Source organism: Oppia nitens, unplaced genomic scaffold, assembly GCF_028296485.1.
Source record: "Oppia nitens isolate AA-2021 unplaced genomic scaffold, nextdenovo-longstitch-racon4-pilon3 scaffold26_pilon_pilon_pilon, whole genome shotgun sequence".
Classification (NCBI taxonomy): Eukaryota; Metazoa; Arthropoda; class Arachnida; order Sarcoptiformes; family Oppiidae; genus Oppia; species Oppia nitens.
Window position 1 is genome coordinate 1,155,001 of NW_026533206.1, and position 27,923 is coordinate 1,182,923.

Sequence of the window (27,923 nt, forward strand, 5' to 3'; positions counted from 1 at the left end):
TGTGTCCTCAAACATACCGCCCAAATCTTTTTTAAGATCATCGGCCAGATCTCGGCCATACATTGTCTTAAATTTTTGTTTGATATCCTGTCTCTGGGAATTGGTATGTGTTGTCAACTATAATATATTAATATATATGTAGAAAAATATGGCGACAATAATATAATTATATATTAATATATATATATAAATATATATAAAAATATGGCGACAATAATATAATTATATATTAATATATATTATAAAATTAATTATTAGAAATAATGAAATGTATTTTTATATATATAAATAGTAAAAATAATATTGAAATTTATTTTCTAAATAGATAGCTAAATATTATTATTATTTTTAATATTTTGTTTATAAATGTATAAAATTATATTTATCTAAAAAAAATTATTAATAAAAATTTTTATGTAATAATAATAATAATATATTATTTTATATTATTTTGTTGTTGTTTTATTATTGACTTTAATTTTTTGTTTTGTTTTTTTTATTTGTCAAACAAAACATTTTTAATATACTAAGTTAATGTCAATAAAATGTTTGTATTGTACAGTATTTATATAGACATAAATTATTATATAAGTAATAACTTATTGAACATTGATATATAATATATATATATATTATTTTTATTTATATATATATATTTACAGTAATATTACAGTAGTTGTTAATATAGTAAAAAAAAATAAGCTATAGTTTATATAATTATATAAAATTGCTTTAATTTGTTGGAAAGTTAGCAACAAAAACAAAATAATTAGAAATTATTATTTATTTTTATTATCAAAAAATAAAATAGTTTTTAATGTCTAATATTTTATTAGTTTATATTTTTTTTCATTATCAAATATATATTTATTTTTTAAATATATATATATATAAAGTTATAAATTATAATTTAAGTTTTTTACCTATTTCTACTAACTATTTAATTATATATATTATAATATATAATTATGTTTGCAATAATAAAAACACAATAAATAATCGATACTATGCTTATAGTATTGCATAACAAATATATTTATAAATAGTTAGATATATATATATATATAATACATGTTTGTATAATACATAAACAAAACACATACCACTTCAATGATGGCTCTTTCATCTGTACCTAAAATATAATATATTATATTATATACATATATATATATTATAATAGTATAGTTGTATTGAAAATAAATAATTTATATAAAAAAATTTTTAATTAATTAATTTATAATTTTTAAATATTTAATTAATTAATTAATTAATTACCGATTCCTTTGATGGCTTTCTGTATTTTGGCGGCCATTCGCTCGGCATTAAAGCTGCCCGACGGCCGGATTGTCGGCTTCATTGATATGATATTAATAATAATAATAATTAAATATAATTAAATATAAATAATTTATTATTAATACTAGTAATAGTATATCGATATATAAAAATTATTATAAAATACTAATAAAATTAATATTTAAATATTTTTCCACATATATATAAAATATGTAAATTATATAACATATATATATATATTTATTATTTAAATATTATTTCATATATATATATATAATATGTAAATTATATAACATATTATATACAGTATTATTATTAATATTATTATTTAATTGAATACTTACTGTGCCATCCATTTATTGGTTGATTGATTTATTTTAATTGATTTTTTTGTTACTGTATTTAATTCACAAAAAAATAATAATTATAATATTTAAAACAATTACTAGTAATATTGATCTGAAAAATAATCAAAAAAAAAAAATATAAATAGTTTTTTTAGAGTAAAAAAAAGTATTGATATTTGTGTGTTACACGTGTTATTATACTAGTCTATAATAATATGATTTTTTTATATACATAGTATATATATATATATACTGTAACTGAAACATACTGTATTATGTGTGTGTGTGTGTGTGTTTGATGGGAACAGTTGGATAATGGGCACAGACCTACTTATTAAATTATTTTATATATATATATAATTTCAATCATCTCTATGACAACCATTTGGTTTAAAAATTTTTATATATATATATATATATATATATTTATTATTAGTTGATCATTGAATTTGATTGTCTGTATCTATCAATTACATGAGTTTTTTTATATAGTATCTATTGGATGGTTAAAACAGTAAACGATTATTATATGTATATATACTGTATATAAGTTTTATATATAATATTATACAGTATATTATATACATTATATATATATATATATATATATATATATGTAAACGAAAAAAATTGATATCTATTTTATATATCTTTTTTTTTAAAAAAAACTATTAATAGTTTCTTAATATTTTTATATTTTAACAAAAATATTATTCAATTAGTTTATTATACATATCTATTGAGAGATAAATATAAGTTTATTTGACTAAAATAAAATTAGTCTAGAATTTACTAAAATTAAAAAAATATATATGAAAAAATATAATTATTTGTTTTGAAATAATAATAATAATAAAATTATAAATTTATTAGCACTAAAATTCATATAAAAAAAATAATAATAATAATTTAAATAATGATATTTATAAATATTATACAATAAATACAATACACGATATATTTTTTATTTATAATTATTATCATTAATAGCTGCAAATAAGTCATTAAATTACAATTTTATTTATTTTTTATGAGTTGTTTTCCATATATATATATATAATAAAATAGTATTTTTTTAAACATTCATGTTATATATAAAATACAATACAATATAATATTTTTTTAAATATGATATTAACGATCAATTAAACTATATAATTTTTCAATAATAATAATAAAATAAATTTGCATAATATATTAAGTATATTTTTCTTATAGATTTTATTTTATTTTTTGGTTATATTTATAGATTTTTATATCTATCATATTATATATCAATATATACAGTAGTAGTAGTAGTAGTAGTTTTAATAATATAATTTTCAAATGTTTCAAAAAATAATAATAATAATATCTAAATATTTTAAATTATAACAAAATAAATACTAACAGAAAATAATTTTCAAAAAATACTGTACTATTAATAGCTACAAATTTAATAATAATTAATTATATAAGTTTATACTATTTATATACAGTATTAATTAGCTAAAAATTAATTATATAATATATATATATAATAAATTGAAATCTATATATATATATATATATATATATACTAATTAGTATATAACTTAAACAATAGTAAACATTTTGTTTTTGTTGTTTGTTTAAACCATTTTAGCAATAATCTAATAATTTGATAAATAATTGAAAACAAAAAAAAAACAAAATTTAATCTAAAATATGAAAATTTTATAGATATTTAAAAAATATATAATTATTTTTGTTTTGTTTTATTTTATAAATCCTTTCTCTAACAACAAAAAAACTAAACAACAAAAGCAATCAATTGCTATATAAATATATAAGTTATATATATATATACTATTTATATAAATATATTATAAATTATCACTTATTTTGTTGTTGGTTTTTCGATGAGTGGGGTAGGGAATGGGTAGGGGGTGTTTGAATGCCAATCATCAAAAAAAATAAAATAAAATAAAACATTTATATAATCTATGGATTTAATCTGATTTAACAACACTTAAGTCGTTTTGATTGTAATCAACGCTATAATTATTATCCGCCGATTCAGTTGTATTGTCGTCGATGTTGTCCACAGTATTTGAATTATTATTATTATTATAATTGTTTAGACCATTATTGTCATCAGTAGTAGTAGTAGTAGTAGTCACTAGTAGTTGATCGTCAGATACGACAACAACATCATCATTATCGGCAACAGCCGTAGTAGTAGTAGTAGTAGTGACTGTCTCTTCAGTTTCTTCATCATTGATCACTTGATGGTTGTCTTCTTCTTGTTCTTCTTCTCCTATATTATCATTAATTTCGACACCATTTTCATCGATTGTCTCCAAATTATTGCCACTGTTTCCAGTAGTAGTAGTAGTAGTATTCAAATCATTGTCTTCGTCATCGTTGTCGCCATCGGTGTTGTTGTTGTTGTTGTCAATCACCAGCAATTGATTATCATTACTACTACTACTACTACTACTACTTGTAGTGATATTATTGTCATCAGTTGATGGTTGTTGTTGTTGTGGTTTATCTTCAGATTTATCTTCTGTTTGATTATCTTTTTCTACCACTTCTTCTTCCACTTCTTCAGACGGTTTTGGTTGTTGCTGTTGTTGTTCTTCATTATTATCATTAGTTTTATTATTGTTGTCGCCGTTATTGGCATCAGTTGTTGTCGTGTCTTGTTTTTCACATTTATTATTATTATTATCTTCATTATCAACAATAATATTCTGATTATTATTATTATTATTATTAGTTTTTTCTTCACTATTATTATTATTATTATTAGTTTTTTCTTCACTATTATTATTATTATTATTATCCTTATTATCATTGTTTGGATCAGTAATTTGTTTTACTCCTTCTTCTTGTTGTTCTTCTTCCTCATCAGTATTGTCATCATCTGATGAGTCGTCGTTTTCGTCTTCAGAAAACTCGTCTAAAATAATAATAATAATAATATTTATATATATATATAACTATGTTATCAAATATAACATAAATTAAATATTTATATAATTGCTATATTATTTGACACTAAAATAATAATAATAATAATAATATTTAATAAATTATTCAATAGATTAAACTATATGTAATAATATTAAAGTATATTAATAATATATTAGACTATTAATATATATTTTTTTAAAAATAAATAATTAATTAATCAAAAAATAAATATACGAATATATAAATATTTTCATTATTATTAAAATAAATAATTTAAATTAATTATTTTTATATAAACAAAAATTATTTAGTTATATATTTATATTTTTGTTGCTATTTTATTATATGTGATTTAAAAAATTAATAATTTAAATAAATAATTTTTTAAAAATCATATAATAAAATAGCAACAAAAATATAAGAAAATAAATAACTAAATAATTATTTTTGTTTATTAAATGAAAAAAAAAATTATTACCATTTTTCGGATCGTAATTGAATTTATCGCTAATAACCGGATACTTGTTGTTGTTGTCATTGTTGTCGTCAATTGTTTTCTTGTTGTTGTCTGCAGTTGTTGTTGTTGTAGTTGTCTTACCATTAATTTTGACATTCTTGGAGTCAGTACATCCCATTGTGGATCAAATTAATCAATTAATAATAATAATAATAATAAGTAATAGATATATATATATATATATATAATGACAAACAAATTATWTATATATATATAAAAAACAATAAAAATTGTTCTTTGAATTACAAAATAAAAATCAACAGAATATTCTTTATTTACACAAAAAAAAATATTTTTTTATTATTTATTTAATTATTAATAACAATATTTATTTTGAGGAATATTATTATTATTACTATAAATATTACTATTAATATTATTTATTTTTTAAGATATATTTATTTAATATAAATATTGTATTACTAGTAATAAAAATTATTATTATTAATAATAATATATTTAATTAATATTTTTCTGTTAATACACACACAAAACGCGTATCTATTGAAGCATTGAATTATAATGAAACACAATAATACTAATATATATTGTATATACAGGTATAAAAATTATATATATATATATATATATATATATATATATATAACAATTATAATATAAATTTAATATATAATATTACAAATATTATATATCAATTTAATTGAGTACAGTATACTATATATCAATATATACCGGTATAACTTATATATATATATATATACTGTATATATTGTATAGTCAGCACTGGTAGTCGCTAAGAAACCAGGAGTGAAAATAATACTAACTTATAATAATAATAATAATAGTAAAAATAAATTATATTTGAGACATAAATGCCAGTCAATTGGTGGTAAAACTTATATATATATATATATATATATATATATATTATTTTTCAAAGTAATGTACTGTATTGTCAACACAACGACACAAAACATAACTTTTAAAAAAATATTAACTAAAATATATATATAATATTTTTTCCAGTACTACGACTACAGGAATATCGAGTGATTAGTTTTATTAAAATGACTTGTTTTTCATAATATATATATTTTATATATATATATATATATATGATATATATGTTTGTAATTTTATTTTATTAATTTATTTATTTATAATTGTGTATATAATAAATAAATAAAAATAATTAACATATTTATTCAACTATATAATAAACAAAAATATTTACTTAGGTTTATAATTGATTTTAATTTATATATATATATATATTTATTTATTTAGATTACATATATATATATATATATATATATATATATATTATACATGTATATTGTTTGATATATTTCTTTATATAAATTATAATATATTAAAATAATATCATTGAAGAAAACAAAAATAAAATAATTTAGTACATGTATAAATATTGTTTTTTTTGTAAAAATTTTATATCATATCATTAATAAAAAAAATTTTACACTGAAATTTTCGTAAACAAGCAATAAAAACTTAATTTCTATATATATATATATAATGAAAATTTCAACATAAAAAAACTAAAATGCTATAAATAATAAATAAAAATTCTAGATAAACAAATAACAAAAATTTAATTTATTATATCATATAATGTGTAATATATATTTTTTCATTATAAAATTATGCAATAAAACTAAAATTAAAAATAATAATAATAAAATTTCATATTTTTGTTAGGAAAATGTGATGTAATATTTTTTCAAATAATATATTTCACATAATTATAAATAATATAATATTTTAGTAATTAATTTCAATTTGAAAAAAATCTTTAATTACAAATCAATTACCTTTAAAAATATAATAAAACTTTATATGCAATTTCAAAAAAAGTAATATTTTTGTTAATAGATTTTTTAAATAGATTTATAGCAAGTGATAAATGTTATATATGTTTATATATATAMTRTATATATATATATATATTTGAATAAAATTTGAAATAATTTATAATATTTTAATACATAATTTTTTTGTTTCTAATATATTTTACCAAAAAATAAATAAAAATAAAACACTATATTAATACTATTTATTAAAACTATAGTATATTATAGTTATTTCCAAAAAATACATTATTTTTTAATATTAAGAAATTTTTATAATATATATATATATATATATATATATATATATATATATATATATATATATATATATATACTGTATAATCATTATATATTAGAGATCCAAAAAAATGTTAACCCCATTATCTCCTAAAATAAATTTCCCAAACATTTAGTTGCCGATCTTTACTGTAATTTTATTTTTATATTTTATTTTATATTTTTCATAACAAATGCGATTTCTATCGGAAAATTGATTTCTCAAACATACTACTTGTCCTCAATGTTAACACATGTGTAGCAAAACGTTTGCACTTTTTTTATAATTTTATTTGACTATACATTATATAATACAAACAACTACTATACAGTACATTAGGTTTTTTATTTATCAAAACGATTAATATATCATTTTTAAATATACACATACACTCTGTATCACTCACTCACTCACCCACTCATCCTCTAACCCGCTCACCCACTCATTCAACAATAAATAACTTACTATTCAATGTATATCTAACAAACAATCTCTCTCTCTCTCTCTCTCTCTCTCTCTCTCTCTCTCTCTCTCTCTCTCTCTCTAATAGCCATTCATTCATAACAACAACAAAATAACAAAACAATTGATAAAACACAGCAAAAAAAACTTTGTTTTTTATTCATTAAATAGGATTCAAAAAAATAAATATTATTTTAATTGTATGTTTCATTAAAATGAGCGAAAAATATACAAACAATTAAAATAATGTAAAATATTTTTAATGAATATTTTTATACATCATTTGTTTTTTGTTTCTAATATATTTCATCAAAAAAATAAAAATAAAACACAATATTAATACTATTTATTAAAACTATAGTATATTATAGTTATTTCCAAAAAAATACATTATGTTTTTTTAAATATTAAGTAATTTATATCTATATATATATATATAAATCAAATTTATTGGTGTTGTTGATGTAGTAGTGGTTGAGATTCAAAAAATAAAAATAAATATTATATTATCTATATATCTATATATATACAGTAAATATTTAAATGTCAATAATATTTTTTTTGTTTAATGATGTAATGAAACTTTTTATTATTTAAAATAAAAATTATATTATAAGTTATGAATGCGTTTTTTTTTTGGTTATCATTTTGTTCGTTAATATATTAATATTACTTTATATATAATATTTTGTAAAATCAAAAAAAATAAAAATTATTAAATAATAAAATAAAAAAAAAGTTTGGCAACAATTTTACGGTTGTAATTAAAAATTATTTAGATAACTATTGTATTATATAATATGTTTGTTTGTTTGTGTTGTTGTATAACATATTACTATAATATTAATTAATTTATTAATTTTTTTGACTAAACATTTGTCTGGTGCTGGTGTTTAGCTGAACCGGTAGTCAGCGGAACGTTAGCTTCGATGGACTTTCCATTAGATTTTTGTTTACGTTTCAATCGAAACAATACCCAAATGATGACTGCATTTCCGGCCAACAGTGCTATCATCAATAGTATCGGTATTAATATATCTAAATTTGATTTTGAATAATATATATATATATATTAATAAATTTTATTTTTATTGCCGGTTATAAATTAATTGTTAAATATATCACAATTAAATCAATCACTAACCAGAATAATAGCTGCCATAATAATCATCTGAATCCCTATCTAATGGGCCAGTGATGGGCGGGTTGTTTGAATCGTTGGACAATGTGAGCGATGAACTCATCGATAGCTCTTTAGTGGCTAATTATATACAATAGGATAACAAATTTATATTTAAAAAAAATTAAAAATAATAATTTTAGATAAAACTGTTTTATCAAATCAATAATTTTTTTTTTATATATGTATCTAATTATTAAAAATAAATAACAATACATACAAATACATTGAGATAGACTAGAGTTCCAATGGTTACCATATTCGCAGTATAATATCCGATCCGATTGTTTAGTATCTTCAAAAACATAGTCCAAACAGCAGCTATAGTATGCAAAACTACCGTTTCGGGTAATCAGATGACCGTTTCGCGGGGCCGGCAGTGTCGGACAGTTTTGTACTTTTTGTTTAGTATTTTGAAAAAACAAACAAATTTTTTTTTTAAAAAAACATTTAGACATAAAAAAAAGTTTAACAATAATATTGATATTTCAATAAATTTTTTTTTTAAATATATAATTCTATATGTATTGTAATTTTATATATATATATATATAATTATATAATAGTTAACTAAACGACAAACAAACAATCAAATAGTTAACTAATTAATTAATTAATTAAATTTAATTATTTAATTAAATTACATGAATATCTCAATAGTAGTCCACGAGTCGGTGAAAAACCATACGAATTGAAACTAATGGTTAGTTTATTTGATTTAGTCCTGTATTGGACTAAATTGGTTTTGACTTCACCGCATAGGCTCAACATTTGTGTCTGGGCTTCCATTAAAACCAACTGATCCGAGCACTTGTAGTTGACTTTTTTTCGTTGACTACTACTACTACTACTACTACTACCACCACTATAGCCATTGCCGCTCATTGATGAGGAGCTCTGGGGTCTAGGATCCGGCTCTTTGATGGCCACATCTAGTATATCGACTTGAACTACCTGTCCTTCACCGCCGGTAATCGTCCATGCACAATTTTCGTAGGGCGGGTAGTATTTAGGGTAACTGTGTGTGTGTTGATCAATAGCAATTAATCAAACAAATAAAAATTGTTATCACTTTATACTATCTATACTATCAATTGTTGATAATATGTTAACGACAGTAGTATTAGTAGGAGTAGTACTTACCCGGGATTTGCAATATAGCCATAATTTGCGGTAAAATTTTGGTTACAATACGGATGATATCTATCAGCTATTATGATATTATAGTAGATATATATATATAGAGAAAGATAAAAATATTATAATAGATTTAAAAAAAAATTATATTGTATTTAGTATATTGTTATTGAATTAAAAATTTTATTGTATTCTCTCTCTCTCTCTCTCTCTCTCTCTCTCTCTCTCTCTCTCTCTCTCTCTCTCTTTCTTTCTCTCTCATTGTTAATCAATATAAATACAATCAGATGTTGTAGTGATTATTAGATAGCATTGACAGATGTCTGTGTGTGTGTGTGTGTATGTGTAAAGTGTGGCCAAAAAAAAAACCTTTTTGTTGTTATGTTTTCTATTTATATTTTTATTAAATCAAAAAATACTTTAACAAATATTTGTTGTGTACATGATATTAGATATTCATATACTGTATAAAAGACTACTATAGAAGTATAGCACAGTATGTGTGTGTATGGGGTATAACCATCTGTTGGACCGACCCATCCATTTGGGTTGTATAGCATAGCATAGGCATACTGTAGAAGCCGTCACAATAGATTTCCTAACAATAGCTGTAATATTTTGGATATATATATATATAAGTACAGTATATACTGTATATTGTAGTCTTAATTCGCATTTCAATTCATAGACCAGAAAAATAGTCAATGAATTTGTTTAACAAAAAGCACTTATAATATGTATTTGTGTGTCCATTGAAGTACTCTCTCTCTCTCTCTCTCTCTCTCTCTCTCTCTCTCTCTCTCTCTCTCTCTCTCTCTCTCTCTCTCTCTCTCTGTCATTGTTAATCAAAGCATAGATTCAAACAATAATTTTTGTTTGATGTGTGTGTGTGTGTGTGTGTGTGTGTTATATAATATACTTATGGTTTGGGATTACAATCAAATTTTAAATTATATATAAAATATGATATAATTTTTATTTTTTAAATTTTATTTTATGTCGCTATTCATCATCGACTCTCTATTCATAACATTTTCTTTATACTGTATATATATATATATATATATATATATATATACAGCTGAGCTGACAATAATAGGTTATAATAATAATAATAATTTTCAACAATAAAAAAAATTTAATATAACAATAACTCAAGTGATTGCATACACACTTTGATATAAATTAAATTAAAATTAGTAAAAGCTATTGATTACCACAATATATATTTATATATTAGCAACAAATGTGAGTTTAGAGGGAAAAAAAGTGATAAAATATTTATTTTTTGATATATATATATATATATAAATTTTATTTTGATAAATATTTTTAAATATTTTTTAATTTATATATATATATTACCGGAAATACAGGTATATTTGATGATTACTGATGAGTCCTCTCCCATACATTTCTGGCTGTTATGATCTTTCAATAGACTAAAAGTACAGTTGGAAACACCCGAACATCTAATATATTAAATATATATAAAATTACAAAAAAAATAAAATTTAAATTAATTTAATTTAAATAAACACTGAATATTAATAAGTGTTTATATTATATTTATACAAAAAAAATTACAAAAAATAAAAATTAATTTAAATATTAATTTAAATATACACTAAATATTTATAAATAGTTGTTTAGTATATTATATGTAAATATATTTGTAATATACTATAATATCTATAAACTTAATTTAATTTTATAACAATTTTAATTTTTTTGTGTATGTTTTAATTTAATTATTATGTGAATATTTAGGAATAATAACTAATTTATATATATATATATATATTAAATTAATTTAATTAATTATAAATATTAATTTTTTGCATTTATAATACAAACATTTTGTTGTTGATAGCTATTTAAAGACCACACACACATTATAATAATAGATAATATCATATATATTTATAAGTTTATATATAATAAGTAATTGTTAAATAAGTAATAAGTGATTAATTTTTTTAAATAAATAATATCTGTTATCGTCCCACATAATATATACAACTACTAAATAAATATATATATAAAAAAATTTAATAATAATTATGAATAAACTTAAAAATTTAAATTTCATGTTTACATATACGGTGTTTGGGCTTAAGGCTATAACCAAATATAAAAAACAAACAAAATAATAATAATAATTAGTAGTAGTAGTAGTAGTAGTAGTAGTAGTAGTAGTAGTAGTAGTAGTAGTAGTAGTAGTAGTAGTAGTAGTAGTAGTAGTAGTAGTAATACAAGTATTATTATTAATAGTAGTAAAAGTATAAGTATTTTATATATATATACAACATATTAATAAAAATTATGAATAATAGTAACAATAATTTCAGTTATATATATATATATATATATATATATATATATTTTTGAATAACTTTTAAACGGTTAGAGATAATTTAATTCTATAAAATACATTTAAGAATATCATATCGACCACACTTAATATACACACAATCAATAAACTAGGATGACCAGATATACAAAATATCGGGACCAACAAAAGACACTATACTACAGGTCAAACTAAAATGGATAAATTTATTATGATTATGAAAATTTGTAGTTAAGAAATAATAGTTTAATATAAAAAAAGAATCATTAAAATCGAATTGCTAGTTTTGTTTTTATGGCTTATTAAGTTTGTCATAAATCATATTATATAAAATAGTCTAAAATAAAAATGACGTTATTTATGAATATTATATATTTTTTAGATGATATTTTCAAATATATTACTAATTCTGAAAACGAAATTTTAATAACTCGACTCGTTTTCGAAATAATCGAATTTCAATATAAATTATAATATCAAATTACAATAATGTGATTTATATTGAAATTCGATTATTTCGAAAACGAGTCGAGTTATTAAAATTTCGTTTTCAGAATTAGTAATATATTTGAAAATATCATCTAATAAACATATAATATTCATAAATTACGTCACTTTTATTTTACACTATTTTATATAATACGATTTATGACAAACTTAACAAGTCATAAAAACAAAACTAGCAATTCGATTTTGATGATTCTTTTTTTATATTAAACTATTATTTATTGACTACAAATTTTGCCTGTCATAATAAATTTATCAATTTTAGTTTGACCTGTAGCATAGTGTCTTTCGTTGGTCCCGATATTTTGTATATCTGGTCATCCTAGTTTTGTGATTGTGTGTATATTAAGTGTGGTTGATATGATATTTTTAAATGTATTTTACAGAATTAAATTATCTCTAACCGTTTAAAAGTTATTCAAAAAATACGCGGCTCAAGATCATTTGACTGGCTCTTTAGTAATCAATTATCTATATATATATATACAAAAATATTTATATATAGAAAACAATAAGTAGTTTTTTTGAATAATATTTTATTTATTTTTTATCAAATCTAAACATAATATATAAACTATATTAATATTAATAGTATTATTAAACTGTCATATTATTAAACAATTTACAATTAAAAAAAAAACTCAAAAACAAAACATACAAACAAATAAACATAAAAAACCTTACAAATGATAAAAACTACTATTAGTAGTAGTATATCATTGTTTATAAATATTCCCATATATTTATATATTACAATATAATAGATATAATTTATTTAAATATTTCTAATTATTATTAGCTTTTTTTAAAAATAAATAATTAAATAAAAATCATAGCATACTTGCGATTCAATGATAGTCTCAGATCATCGGTACAGGCGGTCGGCATACGGGGAAAGGCATACTTATTGGCGTCGTCCTCGTCCTCCTCCTCCTCCACATTATTATTATTATCACTTGTATTTATGACCACCGCTGCCGCTGCCGACGCCGCGGCCGCCGATATCGGAAACGACGGTGAGTCCGGGCATCGGTGCGACCACGAAGTGGTCAGAAATGCCTCGTAAATGGCAATCAATTTATTATCGTTTGAATCACAGCTAAGTTCCAGTCCTTTGTTAGCCCTTTCCTTTGGTACGCATACTTCGCGAGACTCTTCCGGAAATGCTATTCAATAGTAATAATAGTAATAATAATAATAATAATAATAATAAAACAAAAAAATAGATAAATAAAAAAAACAATTGTTTTGTTAGTAAATTATTTGATATCAATCTTTAAAATTATTATTTTTTTTTTTAGTTATATATTTATAAATCTATTAACTATAAACTGTTTGATTAAAAAGGCGTTGTTTTTAAAACAAAAATGTTATCTAATATATGATATATATAATACTTTTTTTTTTTAAAATTAATTAATAAATAAAAATCACACGCAATATGTTTTTTTTTCGGAGAGAGAAAGAGAGAGAGAGAGAGAGAGAGAGAGAGAGAGAGAGAGGAAGATATCAATAGCCGATAATATCAACAAAAAAAAGTCGTTTATTATACTATCAAAACTAACATAAGTTTTGTGTATATATAAACTATTTTAAAACAAAATATCATATATTAAATATAATCTCTCTCTCTCTCTCTCTCTCTCTCTCTCTCTGTATATATAAATAGCATATATATATATAATATCGTGTGAATAGTGTAATCAAATAATTGCATTATATAACTGGTTATATGTTTTATCATATATTTGAAATAAGTCTAACATAGCGTACAGATATTAAACAAAAAATATATTTTGAAAAAAATAAAACAAAATAAATGTTTGTCTAAATTGAAAGATAATCAGTTTTTTCTTTGAAAATAATAATAATAATAATAGACTTTAATTGTCTTTTATTTTGAAGATTGTTTAACTAAATTATTTTTTTTGATAACATTTTTTGAAATCTGTTTGGAAATCATAACAACAGCAAAAATAAAAATTTGAAAACTTTAAAACATTTTTATTTTATAGTCTATAATTATATTTATTTTATTTTTAATATATATATATATATTTTTATAAAACTTAAAGATTTTATGATAACACAAATGTGATTGTAATGTCTAATGTAGTAAAAAAAATAAAATAAAAATAAAACACATTTTTAAAAAGATTTATTTTGAAAAATAATTTTTGTTTAAACTATTTTTTGTTATGTTTTATTTGATAAGTAATAATCAATATTTACATAATAATAATAATTTTATTATAAATCTAGGATAAACTAATATTTATTAAACTACTTATATTAAATTATAGTTAAAGTAATTAAAAGTTAATTAAATTAACTTAATTACTTATGTCTAAATAAATAAATATATATATATATATATAACTTTGAATTAAGTGCCAAAAAATTTAATAATTTCAAGTTCAACAACAAAAATATTTTATTTTAAACAAATAATTATAATTTATTTTATTTTTTTTTTAAATAAAATCTAATTATAAGGTAATCACTATATATGGAGAGATAAAAACCATAACACAATGTTGTTGTATATGATATACCTGTATATAATGTATAATATATATATGTATATATATTATACATTATATACAGGTATATCTCATAATCATATATGAGTTTTACTTTAATTAACAATTACTGTACTGTACTGTATATTTGTTTAAAACAATTATCATAGAAATTGCCCTTAAAATTGTTTGCTACAAAAATATTATTATTATTATTATTATTTAGAAGTTTTGAATCATTGTTATAATAATAATAATATTATTATTATTAAAAAATTTAATACAATATACAGTACTTACAGATAATTAACATAAAATTGCAACAAAACAAAAATATTAATAATAATAATAATAATAATAATAGTTTTGTTTAAATCATTTGCAAATAAATGCAACTAATTATAAGTCACGATATATCCATTGCCCAGTAAACCATTTTTTGTAAACTTTTTGTTTGTTTGTTTGTTTTGTTGTGTTTTATGTTTTTTTCATTATTAAATACAGTATTAATAATACATACAACAAAAAAAATTTTAGATAAAAAATTGTTTGAATAATATATATATATTTTTGTTAAATAATTAATGAATGATAACATCATTTACTATAAATAGAAACAATTTTTATTTTATTTTTTTTGATTTTTATTTTTTATTTGTCGGCAATTTTACAAATAATATATATATATATATATTTATACAATAATCTAGATAATCTTTTTTTTAAAAAAAACATATATAACAATAACAATGAAAAATTATATTTATACAAAAAAAATTGTAGATTTTTTTTTGTTAACGAAATGAAAATCATGACATATTCAATGACATATATATATATATGATTTTATTATCAAACAAATAAACAGACAATATATATATATATATGAAAACTAATTATATATATATAAAGTTTATTTTTTTAAACAAACAAACAAAAATAAAATAAACACTACTATTGTATACAATTATAAAAAAAAATCTATGATATAATGTAAATACTGTACCAAAACTAATACTAAGTTAAATAGCCCATCCCTTTAATAATAATAATAATAAAAAGTTATTTAACGGCTAATTAAATATATTGAATTAAATTGTATTGCAAGTGTACTAATAGTATACAAATTATATATATATACAATATATGGTATATATTAAAACATTATATGACTAATAATAAACGATTATTTTGTGTATATATATATATATATATATTGTTGACTAACTTATAATTAATGTTAACAATAGGTTTATTATTATTAATTTTATTGTGTGTTTCATTAGACAATTTGTGGGAGTAATGAAACATTAGTTGTCTCTAATAATAACTATTGATATATATATATATAAACATGTAGTGTATGTTTCATATAACCATTAAGTTTGTATATACAATACAATTCATCACTAAAAAAATAAAACTTTTATATTCAGGATATCCTCTTATTGTAAATATTGTGATCATATATATATATCAAATATAATTCATTGTCAATAGATCCCCCAAATAATTGATTTTTTTTAACAAACTATATAAACAATGTATAGTACTATACTGTATATACATATAATAAAAAATATGTACTAAAAATCAATTAATTGTAAACCAATACTAATATTATTTTTTCTTGTTGTTATTGTATTGTAAAAAAATATAAAAAAAAGTTTTTAGAAATTTTGTTTAATAATACTTTATGATAAATGTATATCAAATAAATCACACACAAAAATAATAAAATATTGTTTAAAAAAAAAAAAACATTTCAACACATTGTATAATATGATACTTTTATGTTAATACTTTAGTATTCAAATGATTTTATTTTCAATATTATATAAATAAATGTTTAATAATGTTTAAAAATTATGTTGTAATATAAAACTATTTTAGATATAATTAATAATAAAATAAAAGTGTTTACAAATATTTTTGACATAAATTCAAATTATAAAAATTGAATTCATACAAATTATAAACTTATATTTATTTAAAAAAAAAAATTAAAAAATTAAAAAATAAATGTTAAACAATTGTCACCTGTACTATATTTTTTGTTTTACAGCATGTTTTTTAAATAATAATAAATTTATTTAATATTAAATAAATTTAAAATAACAATAATAATAATAACATATACTTGTCAAAATAAATCTATATTATCAACAACAAAAATGTGCTAAAAATAATAAATTCATATGAAATAACATATTTATTAGTCTATAATATTTATAACGTTTTATTGAAATTAATTATTTCAGTAATAAAAATTTTAATTAAATATTTATATTATATATATATAGCTATAAAAATGATAATAAAACCTTGTTTTTCAAAAAATTATAATAAATATTTATAATATTATACAATAAGTAAATTTTTTTTTTTAAAAATTCAAAATGTTTTAGATAAATATTATTTAGTGAAAAAAAATTGCTAATAAATTTCCAAAAACATAAAATTATATTAATTAAAATAATTAACTAATTAATAATTATTAAATAGTTAGATTTGGATTTAAATGTTATTCGCCACACAATTAAACCAAAACTAATAAAATACTCATTAATAATATTATTAAATATATATATTATATATTAATATATAATAATATATAAAATTGTTGACATAAATCATTTAGACTAATAAGATTACATTATATATATATATTTACTAAAAATAATTTATACATAAATATATTTAAATCCAATACAGACAGACACACACACACACATAAAAATACTTTAATATTTATTTATAGCAATCATAATAATCATAATAATAATAATAATCACATCACTAGTGTATTATAATCCTAGTGATGATGTATTTATTATTAATTAGGTATTTAAATATTAAAAATATTTAAATATTATAAGACTTACCCAATGATTGCATTGAATAGCAGGCAATCAGCGAAAGCAATGCTAGAATTGCTATAAAATTTTCATAAAATTTATGAATATTTATTACATTATAATTATTATTATTAAATATAATCGATTGGCGCCACAAATAATCCATAATTTATTTTAAAAATATATATATTTATGTATCTATCGGTTGACCCATAAATATCTGTATTATTATTATCACTAACATTATCATCATCATCATCATCGATGGTGACTACATAATAATAATAATTTTTTTAAGTATATATATATTTTTAAAAAAATTTAATCACAAATATATATATATATATATAATTATGACATGAATTTAGTTATACATTGAATACAAGAATCGCATTGAATTCAATACTAAATATATATATCAATAAATAAATAGATAGTTATCTCTCTATCTATATATATATATAACTGTATCTCTCTGTGTTAGTGTATGTTTTCACTGCACTGGTAGGTAATGGTAATACAGTATTGCTATATACATGAGTTTTACACTGTATTAAGCAATGAATTTCAATGCTATATGAAAATAAAATATACAGACAATCAAACAAACAAAAAATTTGTGTCCAAATCACATACAAACTGTACGCCCAGTTATAGTGACGTCAAACCAATGTATTGCCTAATATAGGGATTGTATTGTATTGTATACTAGAGTTGCCAAATAACACACACACACACACACATACATACATACATACATACATACATACACACACACACATACATACACACACACACACACACACACACACACATACATACACACACACACACACATACATACATACACACACATCATGTTTTACAGATAATAATTATGTTTTTTAAATTTAAATATAATTTACATAGTATATTTTAATCAAAAAACAATGCGTTTTTTATAAAAAAAATAATAAATTATATTGATAATTTATTTTATTGTTTTTAAAATAATATTTTATATCTAAAAAATTAATAAGCTAGCTAAAATATTAATAATAATTTTTATTGATATTGTTTAATTTACATAAAATCTACACTGTACATTTTAATCAAAATAACAATTTTTTAAAAATAAATAAATATTTTATATCTAAAAAATTAATAAGCTAGCTAGAAAATAATTATAATAATAATTTTTTTAATTAATTATTTTTAAAAAAAAATAAATAATTTACACTTGACAATATTTGTTTGTTTGTTTGTATTCAGCTATTATACTTAACAATAAATAATGTACCGTACAACAGTACAGTATAACTTATATACACATTACGCCCCCACCCACACCATCTATTGGGATTTTAAATTAAAATTATTTATTATTTTTTTTATTACTAGTAAAACTAAAACTAAACTAAACTGTATTTTTAATTTTAAAATGACAGCACATTTTTACACGTGTTTTTAGTTTTGTTTTTAATACTATATTTTTACTGTATATTTATTATGCAATTCCATAGTCTATACTATTGTTAACTATAGACTCTATAGACATAACAATAACACATGTGTTTGATGACAACAACAACAACAACAACAACATTGAACAACACGTTATTAAACCATCAATTGATCCCAACTTTAAGACTCTTTTGATTTTATTAGTAACTGATTGACGTCCCGACCGACCGACCGACCGACACATTCGACGGCCGAAATGGACGGCCAGTTTGACGACGCCGAAGACCCCGAAGATTATAATAATAGTAAAGTAGTTTACAATCAATTGTCTAAACAACTGAAGACTAGCAATGGTTATGAAGAAGACGAAGAAGAAGAAGAAGACGACGACGACTATGACTGGGATGACGACGACGACGAAGATATGATGACCACTAGAGGACACGTGTCGGCGGCGGCGGCGGTAAGCGCTGGCTATACGGGCAACAAGTTTGAGACAAACTCGAAACGATTGTCCCGTTTCGACAATCGTATCAATGAAGACAAATACCTGATTCCTGGCGGCAAAAGTCTTCAGATTATCCAACAAACTGAGCGCCGGATGACTGACGACAGGCGACGAGTTAAAGACAAATCGGATCGTCAGACACAGGAACAGGTGTTGGATCCGAAAACACGGATAATACTGTTTAAACTGATTAACCGACAGCTGATTCACGCAATCAACGGTGTCATCAGTACGGGTAAAGAAGCTAATGTCTATCACGCGACCAGTCCTCCCGATCCCGATAGTGACGGTAGTGGTGGTGGTCAGGATAAGGCCGTCAAAATCTATAAGACATCAATACTGACGTTCAAAGACCGGGATAAGTATGTTTCGGGCGAATTTCGTTTCCGTCACGGCTATTGTCGCCGTAATCCGAGAAAAATGGTCCGAACGTGGGCCGAAAAAGAGATGCGCAATTTGGCCCGTATTTATCAGTCGGGTATACCGTGTCCGCGGCCGTACTGTTTGCGTAGTCATGTATTGGTTATGGATTTTATCGGTACTAACGGTTTGCCGGCACCGCTACTCAAAGATGTCGATCTCAGCGAATCCCGAGCCCGTCAGCTATACCACGAATGTATTGTTATAATGCGTAAACTATTTACCGATTGCCGACTGGTTCACTCAGACCTAAGCGAATTTAATCTCCTGTACAACGATAGCCGACTGTATGTCATCGATGTCTCCCAATCGGTCGAATCGGATCATCCGCTGGCACTCGAGTTTCTCCGGAAAGATTGTGTCAATATTAACGATTTTTTTCGTAAAAAATCTGTACCAGTGATGACCACTCGCGAGTTGTTTGATTTTATAACCGATCCGAATATCGATGCCGACAATATGGACGACTATCTGGAAAAGGCTAAAGAGATTGCCGCCAATCGGACGACGACGACAACGACTGGATCGGCTGAATTGGATGACAATAATCACCAACAAGTGGACGACGAAGTATTCAAGAGTGTTTATATACCGCAACGATTGCGCGAAGTGGCTAACTATGAACGAGATGTACACAAAACGGATAAGTCAGAGATATACTATCAGACAATTACGGCGCTGAGACCCGATCTGAAGGGACCGACTTGTAAGCCAACTATTCTTGACAATGACGACGACAACGATGGCGTCGAAAATGGATCTCAAGTACGCGATGATAGCGACGATTCATCAGTGGATAATAAAATAGATAGTAAAGGACATGAAGATCAAGAAGAAGATGAAGAAGTGTCCGATAAAGTTGTTCCCAACTCTGCCCGACCTAAGGATGAGACGACTGAAGAGAAAAAGGTTTGTCTGACTATTTGTTTGATGACTACAGTAAATGATTAACCATTTTGTTTGTTTTGTATTTTCATCTGATTTTTTTAGTTACGAAAGAATGCCCTAAAAGAAGAAAAACGCGAAAAACGAAAGAATAAAATACCAAAACACGTGAAGAAACGTAAAGAACGGTTGGGAAAGAATCCGCAAAAAAATTGAGTATAAAAATCGGGTTTTTGTTTTCATTTTATTTTATTAAAAAATTTATAACTTTATTGCGATTAAAATAACTAAATATAATTAAATTATGTTTTTTTATCGGAAATTATTATTTTTTCTTCAAATGTTTCTTATTATGTCCTCTTCGGCTGTTTGTGTTTGCCGTCAGCAAATCGATTGGCTTTTTATTACGATTCTTGTTCTTAACGTTAGCCGTCTCATAGAAATGGACACCAATTTTCTTTGTTTTCGCCTCTCTGTCCAGTTTTCGGCGTTCCCTTGATTTCAACTGTTTTTTATTATTGTCGGCAGCGGTGGTGGTGTTGGCGGTGGCTGTTTGTTGTTGTTGTCGTCGTTTCAATTTTGAACTCTTGTTATTGTTTTTAGCCATCATTTTCTCCGATACTATGCTTTCATCGTTATTATCATCAATACTTTCGTCGTCATCGTCATCATTATTGTCCATATCTTCTTCATCGTCATCATCGCTATCCACTAGTTCATCCTCTTCAGCATCCGATTGAAACAGTTCATCGTCGGCGCCGTCTTCTCCTCCGTCTTCATCGTCCATATCTTGACTGTCTAATGGCCGGACATCATCGCCGGTAAACTCTAATTCGATTTCAACTTTCGATAGATCTTGTCTGACGTGCGGTCCGACTCCTACTACTACTCCTCCGGCAGTCATCGGCGGCTCTTTAGTGGCGTCACTGACAACAACATCATCATCGGTAGTGACGGTGGCGACCACAACATCATTAGTAGATCCATCAGTAGTAGTAGTAGTACTACTACTAACTAATTGTTTGCGATTATCCGGTTTATCGGTACCCTCCAGTACGGGTGGCTTAACAAAATAGGGCAACTTTCCTCTCTGGAAGTCATTCAGTATCATTTTGGCCACTGTATTGCAATCAGGTTCGCCACCTTTCAACAGTTTACCGGTTCGTTCGGCCATTTTTACCAGAAAATCTTCACAATCCAGCCATTCCTCGTCAATCTTATAGGTTTTCATCAGATATTCGCGTTTGACTCGTTCGAGTACTTCGGGTATATGATCTTCCGGGTCTTTGACATTCTCTACCCGTACAATACCTTTGAGTACAATATCCGTATCGGAATCACCTGATGGATGTACAACACCGGGACAGTCGATCAAATAGATACGTCTCATCAATGTTATGTATTGCCAGACTTTAGTTTCGCCGGCAATCGGTGCCACTTTGCATACCTTTTTCGACTTTAAGGTATTAATGATCGATGATTTACCGACATTCGGGTAACCAATAAAACCGACCGATATTTGTTTCTTATCGGAATGTAGTTTCGAAAATTGTCTTAAGAGGTTAATCATGGCTCCCTTACCGAACGGGTTTCTCAGCGATGCCCTGAAAGCCATTGTCGGATATTCCCGAGACAATTGGGTTACCCATCGTTGGGTAACCCAAACGGGTATTAAATCGCATTTGTTTAACACTAATACCAGATGTTTGTGCGGTTTTTCTTTCTGCAGATATTGTTCAATATGTTTAGATCGGGTACCCATCGGATCCCTTGAATCCAATACTTGGACAACAATATCGCTGGAGTCGATAACTTTATACAATTCATTCCATATACGTTTGGATGTACCCTTTTTCATGGCCAGATCCCTGACCACTGGCCTAACACCGCCGTCATCGACAACCAGATTCACATCCCTGGACTCGTCGTAACCCGCCTGTCGTTTATCCACTGCTACGGCCATCGATTCTAGACTATCGAACTTCATGTGCGGCCGTTTACGTTGCGATCGCCGACCGAATGTCTGGTCAAACGATTGGGTGTCCAGTATGTGAACCCGGGAATACTTGGCCCGTTCGTTCAGCAAAGTTATCGGCAATTTTGTCTGTTTCATAACTACCCGATACGGATCCCGTACGGCCCGACCCAGTTCTAGCTGAAACTTTTGCAACGCTTGCTGTGTAACCGTACGGGTATTGCCAAACCATTTCTGATTGGGCGCTATACGCGATACGGAACCGCTGGCCAATGTCGACTGAAATGGTGCCGCTTTGATGATTTTGCCGACCGAGTCGCGTACGGGTCGACCGTTTTTGTACATCAATAGCCGCTTGATTGTCGACTTGTCACGCAAGTGGGTATCGGTTGACGACCGCACCCGATCAACGTTCAGACTATGATTACCCGTACGAAAGCCTTCGCGCGGTCGGCCTTTGTTGGCCGCATCCGATCCTTTTCTACGTGTTTTGGCCATTGTTTTTGCTGTTTCGGGTCCACTAAAAAAAAACTAACTTTATTATAATTGTTGGTCTATTAGATGTATTAATAACTATTAATTAATTAATTAATTGATAGTTAAACTTACGGTACTATTGATTAGCGCGTGTATTATATGTTTATATATATATATATATATATATATAGTGTGTGTACTGTATATAAGTGTCAATACATTTAGTATAAAATGTTATTTAAACAACACATGGCATTCAAATGTACATAAATTACTATTATTTATATAAACAGTATTAATAGACTATTCAATGGCTAATATGTTTCATACATTACGTCTATGTGTCTCTATGTATGCATTTATATTAAGTAGTAATAGTAGTAATAGTAGTAGTAGTAGTAATAGTAGTAATAGTAGTAGTAGTAGTAGTAGTAGTAGTAGTAGTAGTTATAGTAGTAGTAGTAGTAGTAGTAGTAGTAGTTATAGTAGTAGTAGTTATAGTAGTAGTAGTTATAGTAGTAGTAGTTATAGTAGTAGTAGTAGTAATAGTAGTAGTAGTAGTTATAGTAGTAGTAGTAGTTATAGTAGTAGTAGTTATAGTAGTAGTAGTAGTAATAGTAGTAGTAGTTATAGTAGTAGTAGTTATAGTAGTAGTAGTTATAGTAGTAGTAGTTATAGTAGTAGTAGTTATAGTAGTAGTAGTTATAGTAGTAGTAGTTATAGTAGTAGTAGTAGTTATAGTAGTAGTAGTTATAGTAGTAGTAGTTATAGTAGTAGTAGTAGTTATAGTAGTAGTAGTTATAGTAGTAGTTTAATAATTTTTTTTAATAGATATAATCAAAATTTTAATATTTTATTAATAAATTAAAATTAATAAAAAAATTAAATGCTAGAAATTTGATTTAAAAAAATTTAATTTCACTAATTTCATAAATATTTAATTGTATTTAAAAAAAATAAACAAATAAATTAAATTACCAGTAAATATTACTATAGATTTATAGTATATATTTTTTTTTGTTTAAATTAAAAAAAACATTTACAAAATATCTAATTATACGGTTAAATGAAATTATTGCGAGAAATATATATATATATATATATCGGTTATTAGTTTACCGATAAAAATATAAACAACAAAACAAACAAACAAAAAAATCTGATATTTTAAAAAAAAAAAATTAAATTTGATTTTTAAAGTGTTTCTGAAGAATCTTATTGTACTTTTGGCCCCCATTTTTAAGGGCATGTCTTCGCCTGTATTCGCTGAACAAACTGTACATCTCTGGCCCTCTGTATGCTGGCTGTCACCCCGTACTACCAGTCCAGCCGAGTGGCCGGATATTTGGTCATAACTTTGTCGAGAATAGACGCCGCCGACGCCGACGACGACTTGTTTGCCGGGCGTATCGGTTATGGGTTTTTTAAATTTTGCCGATAATAGCTAAACAACGATCGATGGCCAATAACAGCACCGGACGGTAGTGCCAATTGCCAGTCACTGTCGTCGATATGCGGTATAACTACTTCATCGTCATCATTAATAATCATTATCAATGGCCAGTTGTCTGTTGCCATCAAAATCGGGATAACTTTTTTCTATACTAGTAGTGGTAGTGGTAGTAGTAGTAGTAGTAGTGTTAGTAGTGATGGCCATCATAATCATTATCAATGGCCAGTTGTCTACTGCCATCAAAATCGGGATAACTTTTTTCTATAGTAGTAGTGGTAGTGGTAGTAGTAGTAGTAGTAGTAGTAGTAGTAGTAGTAGTAGTAGTAGTAGTAGTAGTAGTAGTAGTGTTAGTAGTGATGACCATCATAATCATTATCAATGGCCAGTTGTCTACTGCCATCAAAATCGGGATAACTTTTTTCTATAGTAGTAGTGGTAATGGTAGTAGTAGTAGTAGTAGTAGTAGTAGTAGTAGTAGTAGTAGTAGTAGTAGTAGTAGTAGTAGTAGTAGTAGTAGTAGTAGTAGTAGTAGTAGTAGTAGTAGTAGTGATGGCCATCATAATCATTATCAATGGCCAGTTGTCTACTGCCATCAAAATCGGGATAACTTTTTTCTATAGTAGTAGTGGTAGTGGTAGTAGTAGTAGTAGTAGTAGTAGTAGTAGTAGTAGTAGTAGTAGTAGTAGTAGTGTTAGTAGTGATGGCCATCATAATCATTATCAATGGCCAGTTGTCTACTGCCATCAAAATCGGGATAACTTTTTTCTATAGTAGTAGTGGTAGTGGTAGTAGTAGTAGTAGTAGTAGTAGTAGTAGTAGTAGTAGTAGTAGTAGTAGTAGTAGTGTTAGTAGTGATGGCCATCATAATCATTATCAATGGCCAGTTGTCTACTGATAACTTTTTATATATATATAGTCATAGATCTGGGAATATTCGGGTAAATAGCGGGTCGAATGATTTAGGTTTGGTATGTCCTCTGTATTGCATATATGCTGTTGAGCCGATCGTACCACTACTACCACTACTACCACTACTACCACTACTACCACTACTACCACTACTACCACTACTACCACTACTACCACTACTACCACTACTACCACTACTACCACTACTACCACTACTACCACTACTACCACTACTACCACTACTACCACTACTACCACTACTACCACTACTACCACTACTACCACTACTACCACTACTACCACTACTACCACTACTACCACTACTACCACTACTACCACTACTACCACTACTACCACTACTACCACTACTACCACTACTACCACTACTACCACTACTACCACTACTACCACTACTACCACTACTACCACTACTACCACTACTACCACTACTACCACTACTACCACTACTACCACTACTACCACTACTACCACTACTACCACTACTACCACTACTACCACTACTACCACTACTACCACTACTACCACTACTACCACTACTACCACTACTACCACTACTACCACTACTACCACTACTACCACTACTACCACTACTACCACTACTACCACTACTACCACTACTACCACTACTACCACTACTACCACTACTACCACTACTACCACTACTACCACTACTACCACTACTACCACTACTACCACTACTACCACTACTACCACTACTACCACTACTACCACTACTACCACTACTACCACTACTACCACTACTACCACTACTACCACTACTACCACTACTACCACTACTACCACTACTACCACTACTACCACTACTACCACTACTACCACTACTACCACTACTACCACTACTACCACTACTACCATGTTTTTATTTTAATTTATTGTAAGATAACTATTTTATAAAAAAAATTTACATAATATAATAGATTATTCAAATTATTCAACTAAAAAATTTAAACAAATTATAAAAAAAGTTTTAATATTAATAATTATTATTTAAAAACAATTCAATTATTATAAAATTACTATTATTTTAGATTTTAGTTTATAATAATTATTATTTAATTAATTAATTAATTAAAAAAATAAGTTCATATATATATATATATATTCTCAAATAAATATAGCAACTATAAATTGTTATATAATGAAAATCATAATTAAAATTATTAATAAATATATATATAAATTATATATATATATATACAGTATATATATATATATATATATATATATATAAATATATAGATAATTTAATTAATTAATTAATTAATCTGACCAATGACATTCATTTTGGTTAGTAATGTCAACGTGTGTGCATAGCTTTTTAGGTGGACAGTCGCTATCTTCATTACATTCATCAGCTGATTGGACAGTAGTTGTCAAACATGACATATAGACATAGATAACTATCATCATCATCAACGACATCAATGACCACCACAACATCGACAAACAGCGCTTAGTTGGTGGTAGAGCACCGGTAGTAGTAGTAGACTTATTATAGTACATCAGTAAAAAAAATTGGATTTTTAATCTAAAAATTTATTTTTATTTTTAAAAAAATCAAACAGTTAAATATTTAGAAATAT

The 27,923-nt window shown here is 24.5% G+C and overlaps 5 protein-coding genes across 6 annotated transcripts in view; 1 reads left to right on the forward strand and 4 right to left on the reverse strand.

Annotated features, from left to right (window-relative positions):
* LOC128954256 (annexin-B12-like) overlaps positions 1–1,690 on the reverse strand; it is a 2,959-nt gene extending 1,269 nt beyond the window's left edge. Inside the window, exons 1-4 of the mRNA XM_054299833.1 lie at positions 1,641–1,690; positions 1,276–1,351; positions 1,104–1,132; positions 1–117 (exon numbers count right to left, since the gene is read on the reverse strand). The exon at positions 1–117 is cut by the window's left edge and continues 63 nt beyond it. Of these exons, the coding sequence (XP_054155808.1) occupies positions 1–117; positions 1,104–1,132; positions 1,276–1,351; positions 1,641–1,652 (234 nt within the window). The 5' untranslated portion in view covers positions 1,653–1,690. The remainder of the gene's footprint in view (positions 118–1,103; positions 1,133–1,275; positions 1,352–1,640) is intronic.
* A 2,742-nt stretch (positions 1,691–4,432) lies between these two features.
* LOC128954346 (GATA zinc finger domain-containing protein 13-like) lies at positions 4,433–5,218 on the reverse strand (the record flags this gene model as incomplete). Its single annotated transcript, XM_054299921.1, has 2 exons — positions 5,062–5,218; positions 4,433–4,569 (listed from the first exon to the last, which is right to left on the reverse strand). Coding segments are annotated over exons 1-2 (294 nt in total), but the record flags the coding sequence as incomplete, so codon positions are not given.
* Positions 5,219–8,443: 3,225 nt separating this feature from the next.
* Positions 8,444–18,313, reverse strand: LOC128954347 (uncharacterized). Its single transcript, XM_054299922.1, has 8 exons — positions 18,256–18,313; positions 13,690–14,014; positions 11,354–11,460; positions 9,995–10,061; positions 9,496–9,869; positions 9,072–9,248; positions 8,816–8,932; positions 8,444–8,709 (listed from the first exon to the last, which is right to left on the reverse strand). The coding sequence occupies exons 1-8, from the start codon at positions 18,266–18,268 to the stop codon at positions 8,540–8,542; spliced, it is 1,350 nt and encodes a 449-aa protein (XP_054155897.1). The 5' UTR covers positions 18,269–18,313; the 3' UTR covers positions 8,444–8,539.
* A 1,426-nt stretch (positions 18,314–19,739) lies between these two features.
* On the forward strand, positions 19,740–21,716 carry LOC128954255 (serine/threonine-protein kinase RIO1-like). The gene is made up of 2 exons (XM_054299832.1): positions 19,740–21,508; positions 21,590–21,716. Exons 1-2 carry the CDS (start codon positions 19,928–19,930, stop codon positions 21,698–21,700), a joined length of 1,692 nt encoding a protein of 563 aa, XP_054155807.1. The 5' UTR covers positions 19,740–19,927; the 3' UTR covers positions 21,701–21,716.
* A 22-nt stretch (positions 21,717–21,738) lies between these two features.
* On the reverse strand, positions 21,739–24,111 carry LOC128954254 (uncharacterized). Of its 2 annotated transcripts, none has more exons than XM_054299830.1 (2): positions 24,069–24,111; positions 21,739–23,979 (listed from the first exon to the last, which is right to left on the reverse strand). In XM_054299830.1, exon 2 carries the CDS (start codon positions 23,955–23,957, stop codon positions 21,810–21,812), a length of 2,148 nt encoding a protein of 715 aa, XP_054155805.1. In that variant the 5' UTR covers positions 23,958–23,979; positions 24,069–24,111; the 3' UTR covers positions 21,739–21,809. The 2 variants fall into 2 exon arrangements, with proteins under 2 accessions (XP_054155805.1, XP_054155806.1); XM_054299831.1 differs by having other exon boundaries at positions 21,739–23,990; positions 24,069–24,097.
* Between the last annotated feature and the right edge of the window lie 3,812 nt (positions 24,112–27,923).

Bases quoted from the DNA above. Each gene is read 5' to 3' on its own strand.
- LOC128954347 (XM_054299922.1), bottom strand. The intron at 9,870-9,994 runs GTAAGTACTACT...ACACACACACAG, and splicing joins GGCTATATTGCAAATCCCGG to TTACCCTAAATACTACCCGC. The intron at 8,710-8,815 runs GTTAGTGATTGA...AATCAAATTTAG, and splicing joins TTATGGCAGCTATTATTCTG to ATATATTAATACCGATACTA.
- LOC128954255 (XM_054299832.1), top strand. From the start codon at position 19,928: ATGGACGGCCAGTTTGACGACGCCGAAGACCCCGAAGATTATAATAAT. The intron at 21,509-21,589 runs GTTTGTCTGACT...TGATTTTTTTAG, and splicing joins AGACGACTGAAGAGAAAAAG to TTACGAAAGAATGCCCTAAA.
- LOC128954254 (XM_054299830.1), bottom strand. From the start codon at position 23,957: ATGGCCAAAACACGTAGAAAAGGATCGGATGCGGCCAACAAAGGCCGA.